General features: G+C 44.2%; 1 protein-coding gene across 1 annotated transcript in view; it reads left to right on the top strand.

The window, feature by feature from the left end:
• Spt3 (Transcription initiation protein Spt3) overlaps window positions 1-20,606 on the top strand; it is a 118,723-nt gene that overhangs the window by 80,843 nt on the left and 17,274 nt on the right. Inside the window, exons 5-8 of the mRNA XM_077632305.1 lie at window positions 4,882-5,002; window positions 9,829-9,968; window positions 14,271-14,346; window positions 18,140-18,261. Coding sequence (XP_077488431.1) covers window positions 4,882-5,002; window positions 9,829-9,968; window positions 14,271-14,346; window positions 18,140-18,261 — 459 coding nt within the window. The remainder of the gene's footprint in view (window positions 1-4,881; window positions 5,003-9,828; window positions 9,969-14,270; window positions 14,347-18,139; window positions 18,262-20,606) is intronic.

The following is a 20,606-nucleotide window of genomic DNA, read 5'->3' as shown; positions in this document are numbered from 1 at the left end:
TCTGATCACTGGATTATAGTCAGAGTGAATAAAACCGACTCTACTCCTCATGCTTCCCCCCCCCCCCCCACCCCCTTCCTGATTTGTAGGTTCGACGAAAGGTCGCATCTGAATTTTGCGGCGCTTTTCGGGGCGCATGTCTTCCAGCTTTGCCTTCGGTCTGTTCACGGACCCGTCGCAAGCGCCCTCTAACGTCACTGTACACCCACATCATTTTCGCGGCTTTTATTCCGCACTCCCAGACTCCATGGGCGCATTAACGCAAACGAAGAAGGAAACAAAAAGAAAAAAAAGAAAGAAAAGCGGCTCTCTAAACTTGACGTGAAAACAAAACTGGAAAGAAGGAAGCAGGGTGGGGAGTGAGACGTATCTCTGCTCTTCACACGAGACAACAGTGCGAGAGTGATGTGGCTCTCTCTCTTTTTTTTCTTCTGCGTCGCTGGCTGTTTTGTAAAGAGACTCCCTCGGGCGTCGGAGTGCCTCTCAGCAGACGAAGGGTTGAGCTCTCGCTTGCCCCGTGCCGCTTTGTGGTCCGAGCGTGTTTCTGCTCGGGACTAAAAACAGTCTCGGCCACGCATTATCTGCACCGTTAAATGTCTTTCTCGTCACTTGCGTTTCTGCTCTTTCTTTTTTTTTTTCCTTGTGGCGTTAGACGCTCAGAACGGGGTGTAAAGCGTCCCATGTTTTCTCGGCTACGCTGTGGGTGTGCCCGGCCGAGAGTGTTGCCGTCTGCGAGTCTCCTTTGTTTTCTTGTTCCAGATTAATTGTCGGCACTCATTTACGTCCGTGATTTTGTTCCGCGGGCTTTTAGCGAGGCGCGCAGTGACGTATTGCCACTCTGTGCAGGATGTCGTCATTCCGGACCATTGGCCCTCGCACGCTAGTACTTGCCGAGCATTTAGCATCTCGAGAGTGTCTTAATGTTCCGTGATATGATGAGTGTTTTGTGCACGTCATCGCTGTACAAGTTATGGCTTAAAAAAACAAAGAGAAAGAAAAGAGCCCGGGCGTCTTTGGGTGCATCATCCGTTTGCTTGTCTCAAGCGGATCGCTTTCTACAGCTCCCCGACAAGTTGCCGAGCGCACTGTTAGGGGTAGGATTTAGCTTTCAGAGTGCGCATAGATATGAAAGGGCCCGGCCGTTATGGCTCTGGAGTCGTCGTTGCGACAAATATCTGGAAGCTTTCCATTTTTATTACTTTTTAATACTTCGTCGCGTAAGGTCTTCGTTGTGCGTAAATTGCGTGTACATCCAATGGCGCCCAGTGCTCTGCAGCCCCGTTTCTGTCGTTGGGACGATAATGCCACGTGCTTGATAATGGTCGATCTGTACTTCAGGGCTGAAAGCTAGGCCTCTTAATGATAACAACGCCGGCGGCCCGCACCGAGGAGATAGCCTTTCAAAGTGAGGCGCGCGGTCCGTTAAAGTCTTTTCCTCGTCAGCACATCCCCGCGAGCTGACTATTGTCGCTGCGGCGTGCACTGTTTCAAGCGTGGTCCGCCCCTCGCTTTCTTTCCGGGCTCTTGCGGCCGCGAAGTGATCCCAGTTGGCACTGAAACTTCCTTAGATGCACCGTGGACGTATAGAACGTCCAAGGGACATCCAGAGGACGTCCAAGTGAGTCTCAATGCCCATTGGGATAACTTCAGGCTCTCCGTACTTACAGACACTCTGCTGGAGTTCGGGAGAATAATTTCTGACTGCAGAATTAGCGGTGAGAAATGCCTTCGAGTCGGCCGGGACGGCTACAGTCTGTTGGTTGCGATCTTATCGGTTGGCCTGCTCAACTGGAACCGCTAAATTCAGTTTCACTTTACGGCTTACTTTTGGCGCTGCCGTGGACTGTCGCTCAGCAGCCGTTGGCCAACGTTGTCGCGTACCAGTGCTCTGGCTGTTTCCAGAAAGTATTTGTCGTTCCAGCATGTCTGCCCTCCGCCGCGGACGCCGCCTGGTGCTCGGCGGAAAGCGAGCCCTTCGACGCACGGCCGACACGATGTCAGCAGTCGCAGCTACCGTCGTTGGCACTCTGGGTGGCCCGGCTTTGGCGCCACCTTAAGCTCGCTTCTGGGAACTCGGAGCTAGGTCGCGTGGCCTGCGCACGGATCGGAAGATCGTAAGGTCTACGTTTGGCAGCCGAAGCGGGGTCGGCTATTCGGGAAGACCACTCTGAAACATCAATGGGCTCTCCCTTCGTTCTCTTTGAGATCGTACACGCCGTATAAATACCCATTGTAATCATATAAGCCCGGACCTCGCTACAACAGCAGTTAAGTCTTCAAACCACCCATGTGAGTAACTGGGTTTATGTCCTTCATATTCGTCTTCGGTTGGTCATGCGCTGCACCCAGGCAGTCGCGTGACTCATGCAGCCTCGCAGTGAGCTCATACTGCATAAAAACGCGTTACGCTTTCTCTCTCTCTCTTCCTCTGTTTTTATTTTTGGCTGTGTTACTACAGCGCAAATATACACAAACGAGAATGAGCTTCCGTGGCTTGCTTGATTTATAGTCTGTTGCAGAACACACGTTGGGAATTGCACCTGCAGTTGTTATTTAAAGTTTCATTCAACATTTTTTCCTTGTTTCTTTGGGAACAAACACATCAGGAACAACACTGAAGATTATCTCGATGTATGCACCAGATGGGAGTATGTTGCTTCAACCCTTTAGTCACCAAATTGATTCTCGAAAAATGTACCAAAATTGCCAATTTTTTTAAGTTGTCGTAATTTTTTTTATGCAACTATGATTCTGAAATATATTACTTCATTGCTCTCTGGTTGGAATTAAAAAAAAATTTTAAAACGACAAAGCTGCTCTTGAGGTCGACTTTCCCTCAGGGCTTGTCAAAGTTAGGGGTTACAGTGTGCAGAAATGAGCCATATTTATTTTCTGCGATATGCTGTAACATACTACAAAGCCAATAGATGTTGCTTAGTCCTAACGCAAACAACATTAGTAGTTAAACGTGCGCTACCCAGCATGTCACTGTCGTTGTCCTTGACATTGCTCCCGTCATCATCTGAAGCCGTCTCCAGCTCGCATATCAAATTAGAGGTCGGAAATAAATTCTGGATTGGCAGCAACGCTGCTGCTAGAACTGCGCCAAGAAACAGCTTTTTCTCGGGACATAGCCGCCACCGGCATTCTTCATCTGTGACGCCATTATGAAATGACTGCTGTCAGGCTTAAAACATGCGCTAAAGGCGCGAAACACATTTTTAATGCAAAATCGTTATATGTCCCATAGCACAGAAGCCGACATCCACGGCCTATGGCACTAAATTTGGACGTTATCGGACATCTTTTGATGCGGCACAGAATTTCAGTTCAGTACCGCGTCATCGCTGTCAACACGTCTGCGCATGACCACCATGCATTGCTAGGACATGTGGATCAAGATTTTCGCCGCCCAGGGTCCGACCCTTGGCAGTGCCTGCATCATCATTCTACATCAACATGCGCTGAGTACTGTGCACCGAGACTCCAGATGGCAGCACAGTGCAGTCAAGCTATAAATGGGCCTCGCACTCGCTTTGCAGTCACTAGGCACGGCTGCATTGGAAGCATATGGAACACTAATCTGTTCATCTACCTTGTGCAGTTCTACATATAATGCTTTCATATTCTCACACAAAATCAGTCTTAAGTGTGTGCCGAATTTTTTTCATCGACGACTACCGCTCTCTAGTGTTGAGAATTGTAAGCTACACAATTGCCACCCGTAACTCGTCTTTGGCGGTAGAAGCAGTGCAAGGTTGGGCTGGATGAGTGTGACTGGCCCTTGGTGATATTGGTACAATCACCCACAATGTGTACAGCTCGTGGTTCTGTTCATCTACCTTGTGCAGTTCTACATATAATGCTTTCATATTCTCACACAAAATCAGTCCTAAGTGTGTGCCGAATTTTTTTCATGGACGACTACCACTCTCTAGTGTTGAGAATTGTAAGCTACACAATTGCCACCCGTAACTCGTCTTTGGCGGTAGAAGCAGTGCAAGGTTGGGCTGGATGAGTGTGACTGGCCCTTGGTGATATTGGTACAATCACCCACAATGTGTACAGCTCGTGGTTCTGTTCATCTACCTTGTGCAGTTCTACATATAATGCTTTCATATTCTCACACAAAATCAGTCCTAAGTGTGTGCCGAATTTTTTTCATGGACGACTACCACTCTCTAGTGTTGAGAATTGTAAGCTACACAATTGCCACCCGTAACTCGTCTTTGGCAGTAGAAGCAGTGCAAGGTTGGGCCGGATGAGTGTGACTGGTCCTTGGTGATATTGGTACAATCACCCACAATGTGTACAGCTCGTGGTTGGCTGTTAAAGGGTTAACATACGAAGACCTTGCGCACCACCTTGGAAGTTGCGTAAAGTAGCGTGCTTCGCTGTCATTCATGCTCAGAGGGGACAAAGCCCAAGTTCACTAAACACAATATTCTGTTGGGCCATCATGGTGAAATGCAAAATGTGAAGCCAGGAATGTGGAGCTAGCCAAATGCAGGCCACTTGGGCTTGCACGTGCAGACATCCTGATGCATGTGCAACTGTTCTGTAGCTCGACTGGTGTCGCACTAAAGCGAGGGGATTCCTTGCTACACTAGTATCTACCACAGAGTTCAGGTTCTCGAATTTGTACCACTGGTTACAACTTGCTTTCAGAAAAAAAAGTAACAGATTGCTAGTTATCGATTACTGAAACAATATAATTGGATTAAGAAGAACATTTCATCTTATAAAAAGTAATCCATGTGTCAAAAAATTCTAAAAAGAAATGTAATTTTTTACAACTAATCAGTTACTTGTAAACGTAACATACAAGTCTTATCACATGTCACTTCCACCATGCGAGCATCCCTGATCATTCCACCGCAGGTGAAGCTGGGGCGCCTGGTTCACTACTTGGAGATGAAGTGTCTGAAGGGATGCCTCTACTCCCAACTTCCCACGGAGGAGAATGAGGAGGTACCAGCAGCACCTTTATCTACGGACTCGGGTGAGAGATATTTGCTGTTTTCTGACTGCGTGCCTTCAATGTCTTAACAGGGTCACATGCTTGCAGGCACTTTTTGTGTGACACCTTTTGGCCTAGCTGTTCCCTTTCTTAAGGCAATGACATTGTTGTCCACGCTTTGGCACTTCTCCTTCCCTTGCACTCCTCCCGCCTCTTTCATTTTTGCTTGAGCAGTGGAGAAGAGTTTGAAGTATGTTTTGCTTAGGTGCTGCTGCGCCTAAAATCTGTTATGACATGCTGTATCCACTACGTCACTCTCATGCGAGAATGAACTGTTTTCTCTTGCATAGATGTGCCTGCCTTTTTTTTTTTGTGCTGTGAAGCCAATGCTTTCTGTACTTTAACGCCAACCACACCCCCTGCATTGCAGTGAGACCAATTTGGTTGCCTCTGTTTGTTTGTGCATCGCAATGTGGTGCTATAATGGGTAGTTGTAACTTGGGTCACATAGGTCATATCACTCGCTACTGTTATGCCTAGGAATTGCTCCTTTATAGTAGAACAGTGGGAGGAGGTGTGCCCCTTTGTGCTTCAAATAATTTAGTCGTAGGAGGTGTGCCCCTTTGTGCTTCAAATAATTTATTACAATATACAACAATTTTTTGTTTATGGTTTCGGTTCGTGCGGCAGTGACGCACGAAACTATTTCACAGAATGGCTACAAGTCGCATATGCTCATGAAATGGGAAAACGTTTGCTGCTTAAGGGAAAGAAGGTCTTAGATCAAAACATTATTAATGAAGTCATTATGAAATCATCAGGAAACGTATACGTTTGTAAGCTGATTCCAAATTTACTTTCTTTACTTTTATGCCTTTTTTACACCTCAGCGGCCTCAGATATGGGGTATTACATGAGGGCTAACAGTACAACATCGAAGCAGTATATTAGTTAACATATCAGTAAATTATTTTGTCGATATAATTTTTGAAATGCAGTGGACTGGAGTGGAGCATGGCAGCAGGGGGAAGGTCATTCCAGCCTTTTGCAGTCTTAATGAAAAATTGGGAAATATGCGCAGTAGTATGGGCAGGCAGTGGATAAACACTTTTGCTTTGGCTGACACGTTGCGAAGTCCGGTGAGGGGGCAGGATGGCAGAGCTGGATGGCTGTGAATGATCAAATTTATGAAAAAGACAAAGTCCAGAAATTTTACTTCGATGAACGAGAATTGGTAGGTTAGCTTGAGACTTTAGATGAGATACACTAGTAATGTAGCAGTAGTCACAGTAAACAAAGCGAGCTGCTTGATTTTGTACTGATTCGGAAGTGTTTTGCAAGGTTTGATTGGTACAAATCCCAAAAAGCGCATGCGTACCCTAACTTTGGTCGAACGAGGGTTAGATATGCCATACGTTTTACAGAGGGGGAGACAAGTATCAGATGACGGACGGCAAAGGAAGCCAAGGCATCGGCCAGCATCGTTTGTTACTGCTGAAATATGGTCATTCCACGAAAGGTCGCTGGTTTTTTTAATGCCTTAGTATTTGTAAGAGGGAACGCAGGAAATTACTGAACCGAAAATGGTGTAATTGGGTAGTGGATAGGAGTGTTTTCAATGGAAAGATATTACAGATGTTTTATTAGTAGTGATAGACTTGAACCATTTGTTACACCAGGCTTCAATGAGATTTAGATCATATTGAAATGCGGGTATATCGGTAGTACTATGGATCGGGCGATATATTACGCAGCCATCTGCGAACAAGCGAATTTTAGACGATATGTTATTCAACAATCGTTGATGTAGATAAGGAAGAGTAAGCGGCCAAGAACAATAGACTTGAACCATTTGTTACACCAGGCTTCAATGAGATTTAGATCATATTGAAATGCGGGTATATCGGTAGTACTATGGATCGGGCGATATATTACGCAGCCATCTGCGAACAAGCGAATTTTAGACGATATGTTATTCAACAATCGTTGATGTAGATAAGGAAGAGTAAGCGGCCAAGAACAATACCTTGCGGCACACCGGAGACGACACGAGACATTTGCAATGAACTCTTGTTGGCGTATACGAATTGCTGATGGCTGGTGAAAAAGGAATTGGTCCAAGTTAGAACTGAAGGGTTAATATTTTAAGCATGAAAGTTTTGAAAAAAGGTGTCTGTGAGGAACTTTTTTAAATGCTTTTCTCGAAGTCAGTGAACACTGCTTCTAGGGGAATGTTAATATCAATAAAAGAGCATATGTCGTTAACAAATAGTGCTAGTTGTGTTTCACAAGATAGACCCTTTAAGAAACCATATTGGCTAGGATGAAAAAAATTGATAGATATTGAGAATTTAATTGTGCTAGAGTAGATTACATGTTTCATTAACTTTGAGACAACACTAGTAAGCAAGCTAGGGTGGTAGCTTTGACATGAAGAAGACGGACCTTTTTTTGGAACCGGAATGATCTTGCCCACTTTCTAGTCGGCCGGCACCACTTCAGATGAAACGGACTACTGAAATAAGCGAGATAAGATGACACTCGTAACGTTTTGAGCATTCTTTAGAATTTTGGAGTTAATTCTATCGATGGGGGGGGTCGGCTGAAATACGTGGGTTTGAGCGATTCGATGAGCTTCATAATGCTATGAGTGTCGAACGTTACGTCAGGCATTCTGGGATGGTTGCGGTAATTAACTTTAGGTGCGTCGTCATCCGGTTCATTTGTAAATAAAGCTGAAAAAGTATGATTTAATAATTCTGCAGCTTCGTCATCAGGAACTGGGCAGTTTTGTATGCAATTTAAAGATAAATGCTTCAAATGCTTGAGATTAAAAACATTGCGAAATTTTTGGCGATTAGAGCAGAGCATTTCGGGCAAAGTGGGTGAGTAGAATACACGTTTGGCTTTCGCTGATTGTGATTCAAACATCTTTTCAGGTGTAAAATTTCTCGACCAAGTACCGACGCTATTAGTGTGTTCAGCTGCTCTAAATAGACGTTTCTTTTTATTACGAAGGCACTTTAGAGTTGCATTCAACCATGGTGATGAAGAATGCTCAGATTGATTGTGGGAATGTGTATGTCAATAAGTTTTTAGTTTTAAAGAGTGAGCAGTTTAGTTCGATGGAGCGCATTGAAAAATTCCTAAGAAGCCAGGAGCTAAAAGCAGCAAGTTCATTGTTAATACTTTCGTAGTCACCTTTATCATAACGGTTTATGGTTTTCTTTATGTGTTTAGTACGTGAAGCCAGGACTGGACCGTCGCGTATAAGATTGTATGATCGCTAAGGCCGGGAAGGTAGACAAGAGATGAAATTTTATCGGGATGGGAGGTTAACACGAGATCGAGAATGTTTGAAGAATGGTCTGTAACGTTCGTGGGGGTGGAAACTAGTTGTGATAAACGGAAAGTCATGCAGGTGTTAACAAACGTGCTTTCCCTGTTATGTTTTGATATTGTGTGCGCTAAATTAGACCAGGATACGAGCGGGAAGTTGAAATTGCCAAATAGAAGGATGGGAGAAAATGTGAATCGGTGTCTGGTGGATGATAGCAGACGCCAAAGATTACAGGTGGATATGAAGACTTGGATGATAAGAATAAAATTTCGAAAGGAGAGTTCTTGTCTATTATAGAGCGCTGCAGGCAAAGTTTGGTAGTGGCAAGGACGCCGCCCCCGTGTCGATTCAAACGGTCACAGCGAAAGATATCAAAATCAAAGGAAGTATTCTGAAGTTCTGAGCAATCCATAGATGAATCTAACCATGTTTCTGTTAGCAGAATGACGTCGAATTCGATGGTGTCAGCGATATGGTGAAGTGCATCGCGTTTTGGCAAAATGCTTCTGATATTAGTATAAAGAACATCCAGATGATTTAGATTTAAATTTTCTGAGGTGTTAACATGGCGCTATGGGTGGAGCGAGATTACCTGCTGCTGGTTTCGGTCGTATACGCAAGTTGTGTTCGTGATTGTCAGCTTATCGCAGCGAAGCTCAACAATTCAACTTAACAACTTATTCATGTTGTTGTCTGTTGTTGGCTGGGAATGGCCTGAATTGTGAGTGAAAGTGAATTTTTACATCATGGGGGCACTATTAGCACTTGTCATCATTTTTGGGCCCTTCTGAACACCTGGCATCATATGTCTTGTAACATTTTTGCCAGTGTTGAGTCCTGGTCTCTTATGGCAAGTGCTGATGGTTAGGCATAAAATTAATTCAATTTTTATTAACAAGAAGTGGTTTGTGAATAGTATAATATTGTGGTTTTTCATTAGTCTTTTTAAAATCAGGCAGCTCACCAAGAATTTACTGCTCATTGACGCTTCACAAATTATTCTTCCAACACTGCAGGTGCTGCTACTCCACCACCAGTGCCAAGGTTGTTAGTGGCCGAATTTTTGCTAAAAAGCTTGCAATGGTTAATAGATTATTTTTTGAATTCTTAAACTAGCATCTGTGCTTAGGTGCACTGCAAGCTTACTGCTGTTAGGTGATTTTTTGGTGGAATTGTGAATATATGTGCTTAATTCATGCATTTATGACGTTGAGTATGTGGTAGTTAGGCTGCTCTGATCGTTTCGAGTGCCTAGCTTATGTCCTCAGCTGGTCACATTTCTTTGAATGAGGACGCACGTTTTTAATAAATGAATAACACAATGCTTGGTACCTTCAAGTTTCTTGTTTGCCAAACTTTTCTGTAGTGAGGGACAGATGGTAGGATTCTTGCTGCCACAATGTTAGAAAAAAAAAAAAAAAGAGAACGACTTCTCCGTGCATTTTCACGCAGTGTTAGTGAGAAAATTAAAAATATGGAGTATAGCGCTAACCTTGTAACTGCTGTCATTTTTTTTCACCTGCCGCAGATGAAAAGTCTCCTGGCTTTCCCCCATTCAAGCGTATCAAGATTTGCCGTGACTTCATTTCGTTCATCGACCAGACAGGAGAGCTGTCTGATGTGTTTTCCAACTCTCGGCGAGATGAAGTCCAATTTGAGAGACAAGCGGTAATTGCTGGCCAATTCATCTCAACTTGTTGTGCCCTTTGCTTTATTGTGGGCTACCCCAATTATCAAAAGCTCACCTCATGATTAGGGAAACTGGGTAGCCTGAACAATCAGATACCCTAAGTGATGATTGATCGCAGTGCAGAATTAAGCAGCTTGTGCTGGCTCAGCTTGAGACTGAATAGGGCATTGAGGGGACATCATTATCTTTTTGTCAGTGTCCTAAATGTCATAAGTTGTTCATAGTGAACAGTTATGATTTCTAAACCTTGCCTAATTTTGAGCTTGTTTCAAGTAGCACAACAAAGAATGCAGTTTGCAGTATTTATTTATTTTATTTATTACAATACCTTCAGGGCCCCAGTGGGGCGTTACAGAAGGGAGTGGATAAAAAAGTAAAAACAATGCAGCAAAATGAAAACAAAAAGTAAATGGAAAATGTAATGTAATACAGCAAGGAATGAAAAAATGTAAGCTTGAACAAAATACAAATCAGATTGCATAAGAAAACAGCCTAGTTAAACACATAGTTTTCCGCGGCATTTTTGAATAAACAGGTGTCAGAAATGTCGGCAACCAAGGTAGGCAGGTGGTTCCAATCGCTCGCCGTCTTGGGTATAAACGAGTTAAAATATGCATTGCTTCGGCAGTATGGGATGCGTACCTTGTGGCGATGATCCGTGCGAGGTGATATGAACGATGGTTCAAATAGAAGATCCCGTTTTAGCTGATGATTGTGGTAGTAAATCTTGTGAAAAGTTAGTATTCGCGCTAGTTTTCTACGAAGGGAAAGGCTAGGAAGGTTCAATGTATTTTTCATATATACAGTATAACTGATACTGTAGTTAGTATTTATTGCTGCCGCTGTGGCTTAGTGGTTATGGTGCTCAACTGCTGACCTTAAAGACACAGGTTCGATTCTGACCACGGCGGTCGCATTTTGATGGAGGCGAAGTGCTAGAGGCCTGTGTACTATGCGATGTCGGTGCGCGTTAAAGAACCCCAGATGGTCGAATCTATTCGGAGCCCTCATAGTTGAGCTGCTTTAGGACATTAAACCCCATGAAACCAAACCAAGTTAGTATTTATGCCCGCTCTTGGGTAAAAATAAAAAAGCATGATTTCACAACAAGGCCGAGTTTTTGCATATTGCCCAATATAGGCCGCTTACGAACATATGCAGTGTTTACTTATTAATAATTGCTTTACTAAAGAATTTTGTTTCGAAATCAAGCTTGAAACACTTGAATAGAGCAGTTGTCATTGACTCTGGCTCATCAATCCATGGTATTTCATATTAATATTATAATATGGACACAAGCATTGCTCTTGTCCAGCCTCCTCACTCAAACCAGATGGAGATAGGCTGATGAAACATGCTGCTGTGGTTTAGCAGACCTGCCCATTCACTTCACAAGTAAATGCATGTATGCTGTATATGCTGTATATTTTAATAACAGTGAAATCTCATTAATTTGAGCTTGCACAGTTTTTACTGACACTTTGGTCCAGTCAGCGTCCAGTGTATTAAAAAGGCCCTGCTTAATTTGAACTCTGCATAGTTCAGACATATTTCTGGATTTTTTTGAGTCTGAATTATCGATAGTCGACTGTAACCACTAACCACAATGGTTCTAGGGCTACCACATCCAACGGCTGAGCACGATTTTGCTGGGTCAGTCATAGCTGTGGTGTCCTGTTTTATGCAGGCGAAATGCAATAGCACATACATGCTGAGATTTCAGTGCACATTAAAGAATGCCAGGTGGTTGTTATTGGTCTAAAGCTGATTGCTATAGCTTGCTTTGTAACTTACAGTGTTGCTTTGTCGCTTTTAAAAATTCCTTGATAATTTTGATAATTGCACAATTTCAAGGATGATAATTAATCAAGCACGTTCAGTAGCACATAGGCTGCAGTCGCTGGTGCGCTGGTCACCTGTTCCGACCCTACTATTTATAGAAATGTTGAGATTTTAAAATTTTTCAGTGTTCTCATAGCAACATTGGAGATAATTCTTTGAGGTAAACTGCAGTTAGACCACAAATGAAGTGCTGATTTCAGGAATGTTCCATGCCTTTGGAGCTTAGTATGCTTGACCACAAGGGTAGAAGTGTTGGGCTTGGAATTATAGCTGGTACCTTTATGCACCCTGCACTGGAGGAGCGTGCCACACTTGTGCACTATCCGGTGGTAAATGGGGCTCAGGGATGCTCCTCACCTACGTGCGTTGCAATAGTATAGGTTTTAACAGTCCCCCCCCTCTGTCAGTCTCCTTAACGGTTCTTTTCTGCGGATGTTTATTTTCTAAGTAAAACTAATCTGCACAGAGCCTTAGCACTCTTAATATGTGTCTATTTTCATCCCTCAGCTGGGCGAATCCCCTAAAAATATATGCAAGATCATTATTAGAAGGCTTTCGGTAAGGCCGACAGGTGGACCAGCAAGGGCAGGCAGTTTGAAAAGCGCACAGTTGTTTACCTGAGGACTTTTTGAGCCTGCTTAAATTCGGTTGGTCTGGTTGTTGGCATTGTTTGGCACGTTCAACCAACGAGGTGACCTGGACCTCACCTATCCTGCAGTGGTGGTGTTCCTTGAAACAGGCAGTCACTTGGCAGATCATTTTTCTGTCTTGTACTGTATATGTGGTGCTGCCTGTTTCTCCTGCTCTGCTTGGACAGTTACTTCAGCCTTTGGGTATACAAATCTCTTCGTGTCTTGTCTTGCTAGATTTGATGACATTTGGGGAACTTCCTGCTGGCTGTTTAAAAAATGCTTTTTATCACCGTGCCAAAATATGATAGTAGTTTAACAGCATATAGACTGGTTTATGAGATAGGGAGGAGAAAGTGGGATATTGGTTTTGAGGCTATTTTGTGTCCCTTTGAACTTGTGTTTGATTGTGCGGTCTTCTTTTTCTCAAATGTGCATTAAGTTCTGTCACAAATGTATGCGGTGATGACGTCATCGTTGAACATGTTGGTGCTTTAGCACTTGGCAGCAGTTTTGCATTACTTCACATAAAATTTTAACTGCCATTTGCAGTTAGTACCTGTAGGATGCTTTAGCTACACATTTTGTCAGCACTTGGTTTTTGGCATTTTGGGCTTAGGTAGGAAAGACTTTTAATGCTCTAGAAAGGTGCTAGTAGCAGACGAGAAAGAAGAGGTCCATCTTCCTTCTTCTCACAGGGTCGGTGCCCCTATTCCAGGGCTCCGCTGAGCTTCGCTGCTCGTTGGGCGTGCTGGATCAGACCTTGTTGGCAACCCAGATCGCCGCTGGAGAGCCGGCTCTCCCACTGTTCCGCACTCGGGTCTTTGCGAAAGCTGTCATTTTTACTGCATTCCCACGTGATGTGGTACAACGATGGTTTGCTGCCACACCACGGGCAAGTGTCCCGATATTGCGTCGGGTAAATCTTGCTAAGGATATGCAGGTTTGGGAATGTTCCTGTCTGCAATCTTCGCCAATACACTGCCTCTAGTTGATTTAGATCAGGATGAGGCGGCGGATAGCGGATCCGTACCCCCTTATAGTAGTTGAGAATGTCTGAGTACGTAGGACTGACTCGGTCAGGTAGATCGTCCGATTGGGAGGAAGCTCGGCTCGTATACCCTCGAGTTACCTCGTCGGCGCGTTCGTTCCCCGCTATGTCGGTGTGTCCTGGCACCCAGTAAATGCTATGTATGACTTTTGGTGGGGTCGCGCTCTGGAGGAGCCGGAGCGCGGCGCGACCTATGCGGCCGTTCATGTAGTTACGGCACGCTTCTCTCGAATCTGTAAGGATGGTAAGGGACATGTTGCTTCGATAACCGGCTACCGCCGCTAGAGCTACGGCCAGCTCCTCCCCTTCGGTTACCGTGCAATCCCTCACTGAGGTGCTAGCTAATTCCTTTAAGTCCGAATCAATAACTACCGCCACTGTGCTGTTATGTGAGCTTCTTGTATACGGAGCCGCGTCCGTGTATACCGTTGTGGATTTTGTAGCTAGATTTTGTTGTACATACCTCGCCCGGGCTGCCCTACGGGCCGCATGCAAGTTGGGGTCCATGTTCCGGGGAAGGGAGCGAACCTTTAGCATCTGGCGGATTGCGTCCGGTATGCTCGCAGTACGATTCTCGAATTCCGCAGTTCCGCCTAGCCCCAGTCGGCTAAGGAGCGAGCGCCCCGTAGGAGTCTGCTGGAGCCTAGCTAACTGCGTGACCAGTTGGGCTTCTTTGATCTCTTCGAAGGTGTTGTGAATATGGTTGATGTGAAAAGCTGTGCTTTTGATTGTGGCAATGTTTTTGTCGATCTATGCAGAGAGCAGATGCTTTCACTAAAACCATGGATCAAGCCCAGTATGTGGAATACTGCAATGCAAGAGCATCATCTTTCTGTGAGTGGTGGGCACATGCCACGCAGTTGGCTCTTTATGTGCTATTACACATTTTAATTTTTCTGATGAATTTGTACTACAATGGAAAAAAAAAATGCATCATGAGATCTACCTCTGAAAGCACCTAAGCGTCTTAGCTAAAACAGTGCCTTTATACACTGCCAAAACATTTATTCGTAATCACACTAGCCGTATATCAGGACTTTGTTAACATAGTTAGAGTTATGCCGGTGAGACTTCCGATTTATGTTATGCCGGTGCTCAGGCCTGTAGTTTCTAAGGCATACTTTTCAAAATTGTCCCGAGTTTGTAAGCAATGTGATGGTTAACAATTAAGCGTTAAGAGGACTAATATGATCAACATTTAACTGAAAGCACTGTTCTTCAGCTTAGTGCACTTCAGCTTCAGCTTGTGAACTGGCAAAGCATACTTTCCTTAGGGCGCATTTTCTGCTAGAAATTGAATTTAACCCTATTATTAAGAAGTCTGTTCGAGGTGCAAGAATTAGGTGGAACTGGGTTTTACCTGAAAATGAGAGGCCCTAATTATAACGTGTCAGGTACTGAGAGATTTTGTCTGCTCCGAGTGCAGTACTTCAGACGGTACGTACAGATTGTTGTATAATATGTCAGTCAGCAATGATGGAAATCATTTTTAAAGCACAGTTGGTTTCAACAAATGTGCTGCAGTATTTATAAAACTTCAACAATGAGGGGGCCAAATGTAGTGAGGCTGGTCAGTGAAAGTAACATCTATTTTGGCAGCAGTAAACTAAATAGATTTTGGCAAAACATGGCAGCTTTGATGCTGCTTAAAACAGCAACCATGTGTTGTTTGGTGTGGCTTTCTTACTCCCAGGGAGGAAGAACTTTCTGGTCAGGTTTTGGCCAGCAACATGCCCAGAGGCCGATTGAAATTCTTTTTGCTATAGATGCACAACTGCCTGCAGACTTAACATGAATGCTCGAGTGCATGGCTTGAACTGGCGTTAGTATTGCTGAGCGGTAGCTGGTGGATCCGGAACCATGCTGCGTGGTGTATTTGCAGCAGTGGCTGATGTTAAGGGGTGCCCTGCATCCGCTTTGTTATGGTCTGTGGCCCAGTCGTCATACTCAGCGGAACTAATGTCAGTCTAAGCCAGGTAGTGGAGCATTAGTGTTAAGTTTGCAGGCGGCTGTACATGGAACATTGTGCACAAAGACCAGTTTAGAGCATGTATTAGGCTAGCAATATTTCATTGCCACATCTCTATCATGCAGAAAATAACCAAAAGGTTAGTACTTCTCAGAGTAATGACATTTTGTAATGACAATAAAAATTTTGATGCCTGTTCAGCTGGCCAGAGTTGGGGCTCTGTTGGGAATGTGTTTGGAATCATTCTTGTTCAGCCGTGATCATTTTGGTCATGAATTAGGCAGCATATAAAGATTAGAGGTTAAAATAAACAGTAGGTGAATGGGGAACATGGAGGACTCTGACTTGGTAATATGTCAAAAGGAAAAAAGATATATTAATATAACCATTAAACAGAATAGTGTAAACCTCATAAATTACTCACTGGAAAAATACTCGACAAGCCGACATTGGAGCTCTATGGGATAGCTAGAGCTAAAATTAATAGGGAATGCTTTTTTGACATTTCCAAAGAAAAGGCTTTACTTTTCGAGGATAGGGCTGGGCGCTTGAGGACGAAGTGCTACCAGCAAAAATTTGATTCCACCGATGATATTTGCTATTGCTGTAAGGCCCTTCAGCCCTTGGTGCATGGGGCCACCACAGAAATTTGAGATGCGCCTGGGTTTAGAAACACCCAGGGTATGCTCACCTTTAAAAAAGTAGAAGCAAATAAGAGGCAATTGACGGAGAACAGCAAGAAATGGCAAAAAAATTGGCATTTAGTCCGAAGAAGTTTAGAGTGGTAGGAATTAATGGCTGAGTGACAATTATTATCATCCCAATACAAAGGCGATGCAACTATAAATACAGTAATATTTCGTTAATTTGGCGTTCAAGGGACCTGAAAAAGTGTTGGAATCATGCAAAAATTCAAATTATCGAACGGCCTTCAAAAAGCTGCCGTAAACTGTTTGTGTCACAGTAATTTTATCTAATGAACGCCTGAGCAATGGTTGTCTACATTTGAGATGAAAACCGAGTGACAATGACAATTTTTTGCGGTTTCGTCATGTGCTTTGCTGTGCACACACACAGCTGGGATAGTCGAAGAATTGCTGCAAAATCGAAATGCCTCTGCGGCCATTTTTGCAGTGCAACGCAGCTGCAGTGGTGCCTCTTCACAAACGACCCCGTCGCATTTTGAGGATGCTTCACCACATGAACTGTGGACAGCGCGTTTCAGCATACTGGAAGGACTGCAGAAGAACGGGGATGCAAGTGAGGGAAATATGCTTAGGCAGGTGATATAATGGCGTGGCACCATTCCAAAATAAAAATAAAAGACGAATGGCATGCCAAGCAGCATCCGAAACGGCACAACTGGCAGATGCACACGCGTCCGATTGCATCCGTAGGATGGCGTGAAGTTAAGAAAAGCGGAACTGAAACTATGCGGCTGAGCTAAATTTCGGAAAAGGGGGACTTTTGATTGTTGTTGCGCCTGCCATAGTGCACAAGCCTGAGACAGGCACTACTGTTTCATGCAATTCAGGATCAGGGGGTCTATATGGATAACCGTTGGCTGCGCAGGTCGTACCTTGATGTGACTCCTCGTTCGAATTAATGAGTGTCCGACGCCATAGGCTTACATGGGCGTCAGTGGGGACCGCACTTCTAGTTCGATGTATCCGAATTTCCGAATTAACGGGGGTCAAATTAGCGAGAATTCACTGTATCTATTTGTCTTTAGCTAGGTAGGGTGCCCGATGCACGTGAGGTGCAGTTTGCACCTGTGACCCCACCCTCCCTGTGGTCATAGGTGCATATGCATTGGTGACTGCAGTCACTGCGACTGCCTGTGTTGATTTCAACATTGCTTTCGCAGTGGTGGTTTCAGTTCAAAGCCTCGGCAGTGTGAGACTTACGTTCCAAGTTTCCGTCACTTTTGCCATCACCGATGAAACGTAAAAATGAAGTGCAATGCATGCTGGCAGAGTGGCTGAAGCGGTGTTTAGCAGATGTGACGAAATGCATTCACCAGCCACATCTCGTACGGTTTGGGGAACTTTTGCTGCTACTTCAGGGTTAGGTTGGAGGCATTACACATCCAATGTGGCTCTGAAGCAAGCCTTCCTGCGTGGTGCAGGTGCTGAGGGAAAGCACATTCTGCAAGCTGCTATGCTGTGAGGCTGGAATATACCGGCGAGGGACAAACACTAACCCTTTTTTGCCCTTACATAGGAATCCCCAGGGCATATTTCAGATGTCATAGGCTTAATTATATATATTGGAGCTTTAAATGAGCAGGTTTGACTGTCTTAAGAAAACATCAAAATCCAATTTAGCAAGACTGAGCTCAAATAATTGAGTCCTAGTAATGTACTGTTCCTGTTTTTTTGTGATTTAATTATCTTAGCCTGTAATGTTAATCGAAATTCAGCTATCTTTCGGTTATCGGTTTGCCAGTAATCCTTAATCTCTCAGTTAGCCAGTACCTCAAACTCCTAGTCTACCTGTAGAAGAGCTGAATTTCCAATTTAGTGGTTGTGAAATTGTGTTTGACCATTGATGACTACTTCAGGTTGTCAGCGCTTATTCCTTGTACATGTCATTGTCTAGTTGAGTTTACTGCTGGTGTTGCCATTGATTTGGTTTGCTGTGCTCGGAACATTTCAGGCCGGAGAAACAAGGTGGGGCGGTTTCGAGAGTGGCTGCTGAAGGACATCGACAGTGACGTGAAACCAGCACCTTCTGTCTTGGATGTCTTCAGTTACTTGGCCTATGAAACTGTGGCTACGGTGACCTCATTTGTTTATGCACTCTTTTAGCTCAAGCATAATTTTTTTCTACAAATGAAAAGGATAGCTTGTCATTAACAAGAAACCTGTGATGACTAGGCTACTTAATGGGAAGGGGCGCACTTTGTATTGATTTTGTGTTCATAATGTCTAATACTGCACTAGAATTTAGACAATTTCAGTTGATGCAAATTCATAAAATGCCCTGGGCAGAGTGCATTATGTGCAGTGGGCACAAATGCGGATGTTACGAACAACTCTCGGGAACCGCTACTGCACCCTCAGGCACGAAGTACTTGGTGCCCATACAACTCATGCATTGCGATTACCAGTCACGTGTCATGAGCAGTGAGGGTGCTGCGTGACCAGCACAGCGTGGACGCTGTAAGTCGGCAGTGATGCGCAGCCATAGGCAAACCTTGTCAGCCGAAAAGGGATCTGTGTAAATTCTGCATACGAATTTTGTTAGTTTACGGTGAAACAAATTTCGGATGATAGGAATATTTTTCGTGACAGCGTGGGATTCATATGATCAAGATTCTACTGTAGCGCTAAGCAAAGTGCAGCTGAGTGCAGCAATTATTATCCAGAAAATCCTACAGAGCTCACAGCTGTTCAGCTTTTTAGTAGTCACTTTAAATCAAGTGCATAATTTTATAAGTGAAATTTGGGTGAGTTGGTGTATATACAGTGCAGTCCATTTATAATGATATTGAGAAAACCGGAAAATTTCGTCGTTATAGCCGATTATATTTAATCTGGACTGGCAAGAAAAAAAAGCAAAAAGAACACACCCATGTATTCCCTCATGCATGTAGGCATTACCCCATGAATGTAGCCACCCCCACCCATGCTCCTGTCAAGGGGGCACAGCGTCTTGGCACTCTGCCAAGTTAGCCCAGCTCCTATTTAAAGATAAAGAGGCCAGGATGTTATTAGCGTAGAGCATCTTGGCGCACTGCCAAGGACTGTGCTGCGGACAGTGGGAAAGGGCAAGAAAAGCGAACACTTAAAAAAAAAGTAAATTCTATACCATCTGGGGCGGGAACTACATTTGTGTCAGACAGACTTGCACAGCTGGGGCCAAGCAGGCCGGCAAATATCAAGTGAGAGGCGACCTGGTTTCTCTGGAAGGATGGTAGCCATGTGCAACTGCTTCTACAATGTTTGAGGTTGTCAGATCTTAATAGAGACTCCTTACCTCATTCTTCATCACCTTTAAATTGAGCATGGCCGAGAAGGGTGGCAAGCCCAATCTTTGACGACCACCCAGCAAGCTTGTTGCTGTCGCCGCTGTGTTCAGTTCTTTTGAGTGCCCAAGTTCGCCCAATAAACACTTTTCTTTGAAACGTTCAGCTGTCTTGATGCTCGGTTGGCAACACCGCCAGGGGGCAGTATGTTGTACAAATAACGGTAAAAGCCCTCTGGCTGATGTTATGATTGGTGCCGTGCTTTTTTTCTTTGTGGTGGGTAAATAGCTGATGAAGGCCATATTTTTTCTTAAATAATAGTGCTGCAGTTGTTCCTAAACTCGTAAAGCTCTCTTCCTTGTTATAAAAACATGTAGTAGGATCAACATACTTACTGTGGTGATGAAACAATTCAGCCGGTTTGACAGGGAGATACGTTCGTGGTTTCATTGGAAACCTTATTGGCTCTGCTTGGGGACTTATGTGGCACGGTTGGCAGTGGAATAGTCCAGGTGGTGAGGGAAACCTCGCAAACGAGGAAAACATCATAGCAGAAACAGCATGTAAGCCTGATGGTGGCATAAACAAACTTTTGAGTTCATTAGCAAGCTGGACTAGCACATTTCTGACGAGTGATGGCCATCTGAATGCCACGTTCTAAGTGCTTGCACAATGATGAGTGACTGGATGGTTACCACAGGCAGGAAAACACATTAAGTGCTCGAGAGAACCAGGTATAATAGCGATGTTAGGAAGTCTTAAGGAAAAGTGGATGTGGACGATGCAGTATGGGTAATGGAGTATCACTGGGAGAGGTCTTTTCCATGGCAGTGGATTTAGACTCTGCCCGAGTGCAGGGTAGCCAACCGGAACACCCTTCTGGTTCACATCCCTGCCTTCTCTCTTCTTCTTTATCTCTCTCTCTCTCGCTCTTCTCTCTAGACTGTGCTGATATTTTTGATGATGTCAGAAATTTTTTTTTGTGTGGCAATTTATTTTCAGAGATTGTCAGCTTGGTAGTGATGGTGAAAAGAGGCGTGCCAATGAAGAAAAAAAAGGACACAGCACAGCGCTGTTTCGTTATTGTGTTTTGCATCCGTATTGCATCAGCTCTGTGTTGCATCCTTTTTTCTTTTCTGACCATGTGCCATAGTG

Source organism: Amblyomma americanum, chromosome 7 (genome assembly GCF_052857255.1).
Source record: "Amblyomma americanum isolate KBUSLIRL-KWMA chromosome 7, ASM5285725v1, whole genome shotgun sequence".
Classification (NCBI taxonomy): domain Eukaryota; kingdom Metazoa; phylum Arthropoda; class Arachnida; order Ixodida; family Ixodidae; genus Amblyomma; species Amblyomma americanum.
Note: the sequence above shows the minus strand (reverse complement) of the source record. Positions and strands in the feature narration are given on the sequence as shown.